The sequence below is a fragment of the Diplotaxodon limnothrissa genome, linkage group LG3 (assembly GCF_057381915.1).
Source record: "Diplotaxodon limnothrissa isolate DT_005_m linkage group LG3, D_limnothrissa_male_GT1.1, whole genome shotgun sequence".
In the NCBI taxonomy this organism is placed as follows: domain Eukaryota; kingdom Metazoa; phylum Chordata; class Actinopteri; order Cichliformes; family Cichlidae; genus Diplotaxodon; species Diplotaxodon limnothrissa.
This window is the reverse complement of record NC_140598.1, coordinates 61,243,974-61,253,040: the sequence shown is the minus strand read 5'-3', so window position 1 is coordinate 61,253,040 and position 9,067 is coordinate 61,243,974. Positions and strand designations below refer to the sequence as shown.

The window sequence follows — 9,067 nt, the reverse complement described above, 5'->3', positions numbered from 1 at the left end:
CCCGTTATCATTTTTAAATTTCTTCATATCTGTGCTGCTCTGCACTCACGTCTTTTCTCATTTTTCAAACTAATGCTGTATATTTTCTGGCCTTATCTGATGTAAACAGCCCATCATAGACTCCGTGTCCTATTTATCCTCCCATCCCTCACTTCTCCAGCCCTCCTTGTCCTGGCAGCCTGTCATTAGATCTGAGCTCACAGACTCATGGCTTTAATTGTGGCCTGCCTCTCTGCGTCTCTGGCAATTTTCTAGCTGGGTTCTACACAAGGGTGTAGTGTGTGTGCGTGTTTAGTGTTCATATGACACATCCACTGTAGGTTCGGTCTGTATGGCAGGCATAGGGGCTTTCATCTGCCTAATCCACACGTATGCATTTGTTTCCATCTGTCAGCGACTCCCTACAACCTCAGTGAAGGCTGGACATTTATCCAGGGTTGGGCTGGCAGACATAATTGACCAGGGAAACAGGATCAGCTCTGTTACTGGTCATTTTTTATATATATGAGGCACAGAGGGATGCTTTCATTTGTTAATGGCTCGGGTTTAATATTACCTAGACACACCAGGGTCTGAAATTGTAAATGCATTAAGAATTTGAAGTTTTTTGAGTGGCACATTTCTATTCTGAGCAAGCCCCGAGTGGAAGTTAAGCAATTATCTGATGGTTAATACTGCAGCTCTTACATGTGTAAAATTTAGTGCATGTTGTAGCAGAAACTAGAAATAGCCCAGTAGTTATATTAAAATGCTGGCAGGCTAACCTGTGATGTCTACTGTTAGATTCTAGCACATAGGTAGGTGCTTGGGGGATTCTGGCCATGCCAAAAGTTCTAAGTAAGTTGCAGTTTCACATAAAGGGTAAAGTCAAGGGCAAGGAGAGTATTTACAAGCCTGATTGATTTGAGAACAAAAGTATTCAGCACACAACCAGCTGTGGTGCCCCTGAAGGGTAGCAGTATGAGTCATTTGTCCCCTGTATTGCCCAAAGTAAGTACAAGTTTGTATAACTGAAGAGCGTGAGCACATGGTTATTTCCTGGAAGAGGCGGTATTTACCAATGCAGACATGACAAATTCACAAAACTATCTGCATAAAAGCTTAATTCATTCATTTCTGGTCTGCACTAATTACATCTCTCCGTGACTTCATAGGCTCATGTTCGGATAGAAATGTGACAAATACCCAGGTTAGCACACGTGCAAACGATTCAGTTAATCAAGTTGAAGTAATTAATTTTATACAAAGAGGTCTTTTTCCCAAACTGAAGGAGGCAGTGACTGAAGGAGAAACTAACCTATTCAAACAAATGAATTCTAATGACGCTTCAGAGACAAGATGTTTGGAGTTGTTCATTCGGGTGAGAGACGAAGAGAAAGCCCAGACTTCCCCACTGGAAAGGACTGAAAGGGAGGAAAATAAAAACAAGAGAAGGGACCCTGAAGAAAGTAAGCTGGGAGGATGAATAATCCTGTAATGAGAGGAGTCTGAGTTCAAGGTTGTATTCAGATTTAAGGATTGTCGCCCTCAAAGACCAAACACAGGCTTCCTTTGCCTCATATCAGACAAAGCTTATTGTGACTGTGCACATACAGTCCATTGTTCAGTGGTGAAAGGTGTATGGGGCACATTCGACAGTATGTAGAATTTAAATGAAGTCAGGCTTATTCCAAATTTGAACTATTGTTCTTTACTGTGGACTTCATTAAGGTCTAAGTAAGTTTCAAATCTAAGAGAAAAAAATAAGTGTTTAACAATATACAAATACTAAACATTCTGCAGCTAATATGCCTTACATAAAGTGACGTTATTGTTAGAAATCTTTTTCACTTTTAAATCGTATATAATCTTCTTAATCTCACTATCGCTACAACATCAGTACACCTTCACCCATGTAAATTTTGTCACTTTTTTACTCTCTTATATTACACTACACAAGTTTTTAGTATGAGCAGATCACTTGGACTTTGTTCCTAAAAACAGAAATATTCTGTTAATCCGTGGAAAAGGTTTGTTTATTCATTTACTGGCTCATTCATTCATACTGGTTCATACTGGTTTGTCAATAAATTATGCATTCCAGAAATTTAACAGAATACCTAAGGCGAAACAATAAATAAATAAAATCTCATCTTCGGTCATTGAGTAGTTTATCTTTTACTTACTTCATTTATTCTTAAGGAGAAAATACAGTCAAAGTCCAGTATGTACATCTTCCTTCTCTGAACTTTTATTTTACAAAATCATGTTGTTGGTCGGATTTGACGCCATATTTTCCACCAACGAGGTAGAAAAACACATATTAGTAATTAAACGATTCAAGGTTTTATTTCATTTAGGCACAGAATTAATATGATTACCAACACCTGTGTGCACGTTTACTATATATAAACAATAAAGCTCTTGAATCTTGAATATATGAAAGCGCCCATGTGCACTGGCAATACGCTTCTGATCATACAGGATGTAGAAAAAATTACAAATTTTACAATTACAAAATAAATCTTCCAACAACCCCAGAAAAACGCATTTGTAGTTGTATATACTGTGGAAGGAAAAAACAAAAACAGTATTGACAACAATATCGCTCACGTGTCTGCCGCGCTCAGCCCCAGTCCACGTGGGTTCCCCTGGCAACCAAAGGTTTCCAAGGTGACGAGCACACACAGCTACATGGTTCACTGTAAAGGGACAGGAAGGACCAGATAGACGAACATTTGTGTAATTACCGATTTAAGTTCGGTCACAATGACCTCACGGAAATGTTTTGGTGTGTTTTTTTTTACCGGGTTACAGCTGTCATGTCGGAGGGTTTAAATAGAAAGGTGAAGTAAATATTTTTGCTGCCGAAGACTTCTCTCCAAAGGTAACGACGTCGCTAAAACTTTACCAACTGCCTAAACTAGTATGTGGTAAGCTAGTCTGTAACACTCATGCTACAGTAACTTAATCATAATGGTTTACTAAACTATATACATGTGTGTGTGTGCGTGTGTGTGTTTTAAACTTGATGCTTCAATTCACTGCTGCACTGTAGCCTGTGTCGTATATTCGTGTCCTTAATCTTTCACAGCCATAGAGAAAGAACAGAAAGCTTGACGGAAAAAAGAAGAAATGGAAGAGGAATACTCTAAGGCTATTCGTCAGGTGACTGTGATTTAGAAATTCAACTTTTTCTTCCACCTTAACGAGTTGTGGCAATTATTAATCAACTTTTCCTCCCCACTCCTCTACACATACTCATCCTTTCATCTCACTATCATCTAAGTTGTTCATCGACTGTGTGGCTATTTCTGGTGTAACCGAAGAATCATGGACAGAGGAGAATGAGAAAGCTGTGGATCAGTTCATTGAAGACGCCTCTATCACAACCATGGTAGTCTACCTGGACACCAAGGTTGGACTTCGGGTGGAGTACTCGATGCCCTTACTGGTACAACACTCTTTCCTCTCAGCATTGTGTATGGTGATTTATTTCAGTTGATTTTACTGGTCTTGTAATGTTTGAGGGGAAAATATAAAAGTGCCTAATGTTTTGTTTGTTAATTCTGTCGCCCCCTTTGCCTTCTTTTTCTGTCTCTTTCACCACTGCATCTGAATATTTATCTTCATAGGGAGAGGTGGTAGGGCAGTTGTCCTATTTTGTCCGTGTGCCAGAAGCCATAATCACACTAGAAACGTTTGATACAGCCATACAGTTTGGCACGGTGCGAGGCAACCCCATCCAGAGGCTGCTTCAAGACATGACCTGTTTGCACGCCCCCCCAGTTGCCATTAGTGCCTACAGGGAGCAGAGCATCAAGGACAGCTATACCAAACACATGCACTTATATCTCGCCAGCCTTACAGGTGGGTAAATTTTTTTTTTTTAAAAGAAACAGGCATTTCACTCTTTCAACACTTAGTCTCACATTATACGGTTTATTTGACTTCTTTCAAGTTATTTAGCTTTGCTTTTCGCACTATGATTTGTCATTGAGACTCTTTAGGGCTCATTAAAGAAGAGTCTACACAGGCAGTTTTGTCAACTTCCTTTGAAGTATTTTTCCTCATCTTACTTAACAGAAGTAGTTCTGCTTCTACAAATATGTCCCCCCCACCCCCGCTTGTTTATGCTTCCAATCTGCAAATCCTTAATATAGGCAGTGAAAATCACACGTATCTTTTACTTCCAACTTTTTGCTGCTTTCCAGTTTGACTTTAGGCTTACATAGTATAATGTACGTTTGTACCAGTGCCTTGTACTCTTGATGATAATACAGAAGGCAAGCTTAGCTTTTCTTGGATATGTCTCCCAATATTCCTGCAAAATCATTCAAGCTCAACCCCACTGGCTGGTGAGCATTGTTAAACAGAAGTGATTCAATCAAGCTCCCCTGTGACTGTGAATTGTCTATTTATAGTATGCATACAGTATTTCTTTAAATGGAGGGAAAGGTATTTTATGGGCCTCTGCGTGCAGATTGTGCTGTGTAACAGGACTATAGGTAGGAAGGATGAAAAGAATGGAACTTGTCAGATGACTTCAGTTGATGCCGTGAGTAGTTGATGGTCACATATGAGCATTACACATGTGGTGTAATTTTATTTTCTTTTTGAACAGATGATGTACATAGGAAGTTTGGGAACACTGTTCTCTACATCCCAATGGAAGGCCTGCAGTGCAGTGCTGAGGAGGCCAGCAAGGACAGGAAGCTGATACAGAGAATGGAAAGTAAGCTAGCGGCGCTATTTGTATGCATCTGCATGCAGCTGACAAGGGTTGCTTTTGGTTTCCATGTGTCTCTGAAGGGTATGGGTTAAAAGGCTCACACTTACAAATGTCTGTTCTCTGACTTTATACTGAAGACAACATTGAAACTGCACCATGAGCTTTCTGTCTCAGGCTCTCCAGTGATTTTATTTCATTCAAGGTCCATCTTACAAAATTTGCACCTGTTCATGTTTTTGGCTGCTTCTTTCTATTTCCATCATCTATGTTCAGAACTCTGTTGCATTCTCATATCCATGACATTTCTGTAGTCATGCTTAGTAGTTATAGCATAACACCACTAGTTTATGTCTACTTATTATGTGTCTTTTCTATATTGTTTGTTCCTACCTTAATTTCCTGTGTCCTCCATTCACATGTTCTACATGTTTTAGTTGTAATGATCCACTGGACTGATCAAATCAAGGAGCTACTAAATGCGCAAGACATTGTGAACATGAGAGACAGCTGTGGTCCACTGCGGGAGATATCCTTCTGGAAGACTCGCTCTACCCAGCTGTTGAACATCAGCCGGCAGCTACAGAAGCCAGGGGTCAAGCACATCCAGAACATCCTCCAGGTTGCAAAGTCTCTGTATGTACAGCGCTTCTGTCAGCTGGCCCATGAAATACAGGTAAATCTGCGCAAAGTCAGCTTATAATAAAGATTTAATCCAAATAATGTCAACATTTTATTTACAAAACAAATAGCATCATAAGCACAAAGTGTTGTGCTTCGTATGTTGCAGTCTAGCTGGAAGGCCTCAATATGTGAACGTGAAAGCTTTGGTGAATGTGACTGAAATAATAGTAGTAATCATTCATTTCACCTTGACTTTGTGTGTGTGTTCTGCCCAGGATTGTTCTCTTCAGGCCCAGTCAAATCTGACCTTCTTGTCCATATTGAAGGAGCCTTGCGAAGAGCTTGAGCAGCTTAAACCAAGTCAAATTGCTTCCAAGTTTAAACACATTGTCAGTCTCATTCGAATCATCTGGATCAACTCCCCCCACTACAATACCAGTGAGAGGATCGTCAACTTCTTCCGCCAGGTACCTGAAATGTTAAACTCTCGCTAGATTTCAACATTAGACTTAAACCAGTGTCCTTTTCATGATACAGTTCATTTTATGGATTTTATTTTGACAGGTCAGTGCTCATTAACATAACACTTTCGGCTAATTTTTATCTATTATCTCTGGCTTGTACTGTGTAATATCCTAAATATCAAAATGAAAAACAGTGTTTATATAAAAGCTCTGGTACTTTCATTGTAGATTTGGTGGATTGTATCTAACTTGTCATACACTATATATCAAATGTGGAGTGCTCATACTGGTTGTTTTTCATCATAGCTACAATAGAAGCTATATAAACTATATCAGCTTTATTTAAATAAACCTAAAACTGAAGTCCATCTGTGGGCCAAGAGGATCACTTGAAAGGCAGCTGACTGTGTTATACATTGTTCTGTTATTTACTTATCACATATTTTCATTTTGTGATAAAATGTTTTTCTAGGAGCACCTTTTTAAGCTGTATTATTTTCTGTTGTTGTGCCTTCTTTTTCTCACATGCTGGTGCTCATCATCATCACCATCATCATCATCAGAGAGACCATGAGCACCCGTTTTGAATATGTAGACATCAGAGTTCTGATATCTAGCAAGTCAATGGACCAAATAAAATATCTGATCATTTTCATTGCACGACTTATTTTTACATTTAAAATGACAGCTCCACAAGCAGAGGGATAAATTATAATAATTATAAAATTATTATGTTTTGAGTTAGCATGCTTGCATTACTTTTTTTTTTTTTTTTTTTGCTCAGATTCACTTTGTCTGGTTAATATAATTCATATAATTTGTAAATCTTGAAGGCTGCAGGGTAATGACCTGTGACTGGGGTAATTTAACAAGTAGCACACGGGCGATGCTTTCTTTGTTCTCCTTATAATAAGTTAATAAGAGCAAGAAAAAGCTCAGCTGCCAAATACTTAAAATATATGTCCCTGTGTTGCAGATGACTAATGAGATCATCCGTCTGTGCTCTCAAAGGATCTGTCTGGACAGGATTTTTGAAGGCTACGTGTTATCTAGCAAACAAATCCTCAGCGACTGCATGCAGTGTTGCCTGATCTGGAAGGAAGTTTACCTCCGTGCCTCAAAAATTCATCACAAGTAGGAGAAATTTTACATGCATAGAAATACAAAACAGAGTTTTCTTGATTGTTTTAAATTCCTAAATATGTTGTATATAGTTAGTCTGAACTTGAACCTAAATTCATATTTAGGTTCATATTTACTTAAATAAGTTCAGCCATGTTGGTTACAGTGATCATCACCTCAGATCTTCTTGTATTTTGTTCTCAACCTTGAAATAAAAGCTGAATTCCAAAAAGCTGGAGGAACATTTTGTAGTTAATTAGGTTAACGGATAACAGTCAGTCAGTAAAGTGATTGAGTATCTTAGAGAGGCAGTTTGGTGGTCAGAGGTTCATTCATTCATTCATTCATTCATTCATTTATTTGTTCATTTTCAGGCACAACAAATACCTATATTGAACATAAAATACACAAAGAACAAAAAAACTATCAAATGTGAAACAGTTTCAGAATAATGTTTCTCCAGGTCAAACTGCAAAGACTTGGAATATCTTGCCAACTACATAATATAATCAAAAGATTCAGAGGATGTGGAAAAAAACTCTGTGCACAAAGGACAAGGCTAAAAATCAATATTAAGCCTGTGTCTTTGGGCACTTGGGGATCTGCATTAAAGAAAACAAACAAACAAAAAAACAGCAACATGCATGTTTCTGTCATGAAAATCACTACATAGAATCAGGAATGCTTCCAGAAATGACTGTATGTAAACACAGTTAACCATGCCATCCACAAGTGCAGATTAAAGCTCTACCGTGCAAAGAAGAAGCCACATGTGAACATGATGCAGAAATGCCATCTTCTCTGGGCCAAAGCTCATTTAAGATGGACTGAGGCAAAGTGGAAAACTGTTCTGTGGTCAGACGAATCCAAATTTAAAATTCTTTTTGGAAAGACACCACATCCCCTGCACTAAAGAGGAGAGAGGTATCATCTGGTTATCAGTGCTCAGTTCAAAAGCCTGATGGTGCATGGTGCCTATGGAATTGGTAGCTTGCACATCTGGAAAGGCACCATCAGTGCTGAAAGGAATACACAAGTTTTAGAGCAGCATACATGCTCCCATCCAGATGGTGTCTTTGTCAGGGAAGGCCTCGCATATTTCAGTAAGACAAACCACATCCTGCATCTATTACAACATCGTGGCTTCGCAGTAGAAGTTCAGACCTTTCACCAACCAAAACGTTTGGCGCATCTTGAAAGAAAAATATGACAAAGAAGAACAAAGAAGATGTAGAGCAGCTAGAATCCTCTATCGGACATGAATGTCCAGCAGCTGTTCTCCTCAGTTCACAGATGCTTACAGACTGTTGTTAAAAGAAGAGGGGAGCTACACAGTGGCAAACATGACCCCATCCGAACTTTTTAGACACGTGTTGCTATCAAATTCAAAATGAATGTTGTTCTTTAAATGAAACACATTCTCAGTTTAAACATCTGTTATTCTGTTCTATTGTGATTAAAATGTAGATTTTTGAGATGTACAAGACCTTGAATACTGTTTTATTTACATTTTACACAGTTTCCAGACTTTTTCCATGAGTCCGTGAGTCGTTTGGTACCGAGCCGCAAGAGTTGAGGCTCAGGTGTGAAGTTTATGGTTTTCAGGGTTGTTATCGTTTTTTAGCACTATTTTTTTAATGTTTTTATCATTTACTCAGATTCCCTGGTTATTTTCCTGTGTGTTATGAATAAATCTTCTTTTTTTTGGTACCAGTACTGGTTTTATGTTGTTGTATTCATCTACGACACCTTAAAGGCCGGACCGTGGTGCAAAAAATGTTGGGGACCACTGATATATACAGTGTACTTTTTCTTTTTAAAGATTTCACAATTGATAAACTTCACTCGTCCTATTTATAACCTCTAAAGATATATTATAAAATGAAAAACCATTTCATTTAGTGTTGCCCACCAACCTCCAGTCATCCAAGCCCATTTTCTGCCTTTTTTTCTGTTTCTCTTTGCTCTCTTTGCTCCGTTGTTCTAGCCTTTTCCTTTATCTTTATCCTTTTTCATTCACATCAGGTATTCCCGAAAAGGCTGGGTCCTGGACAAAACAACGTTTATCGTGGTGATTGAGTCGTATGTTCAGAGGCTCAGAGACCTAATTGAGGTAAATATTTTCTCTCGGTAGCACAGAACAAGTAAC

General features: G+C 38.6%; 1 protein-coding gene across 1 annotated transcript in view; it reads left to right on the top strand.

The window, feature by feature from the left end:
- The first annotated feature begins 3,114 nt into the window (after window positions 1–3,114).
- Window positions 3,115–9,067, top strand: part of dnah2 (dynein, axonemal, heavy chain 2) — a 62,705-nt gene continuing 56,752 nt past the window's right edge. The window contains exons 1-8 of the mRNA XM_085351050.1: window positions 3,115–3,147; window positions 3,269–3,433; window positions 3,615–3,849; window positions 4,604–4,714; window positions 5,146–5,384; window positions 5,608–5,799; window positions 6,773–6,930; window positions 8,944–9,031. Of these exons, the coding sequence (XP_085207176.1) occupies window positions 3,115–3,147; window positions 3,269–3,433; window positions 3,615–3,849; window positions 4,604–4,714; window positions 5,146–5,384; window positions 5,608–5,799; window positions 6,773–6,930; window positions 8,944–9,031 (1,221 nt within the window). The remainder of the gene's footprint in view (window positions 3,148–3,268; window positions 3,434–3,614; window positions 3,850–4,603; window positions 4,715–5,145; window positions 5,385–5,607; window positions 5,800–6,772; window positions 6,931–8,943; window positions 9,032–9,067) is intronic.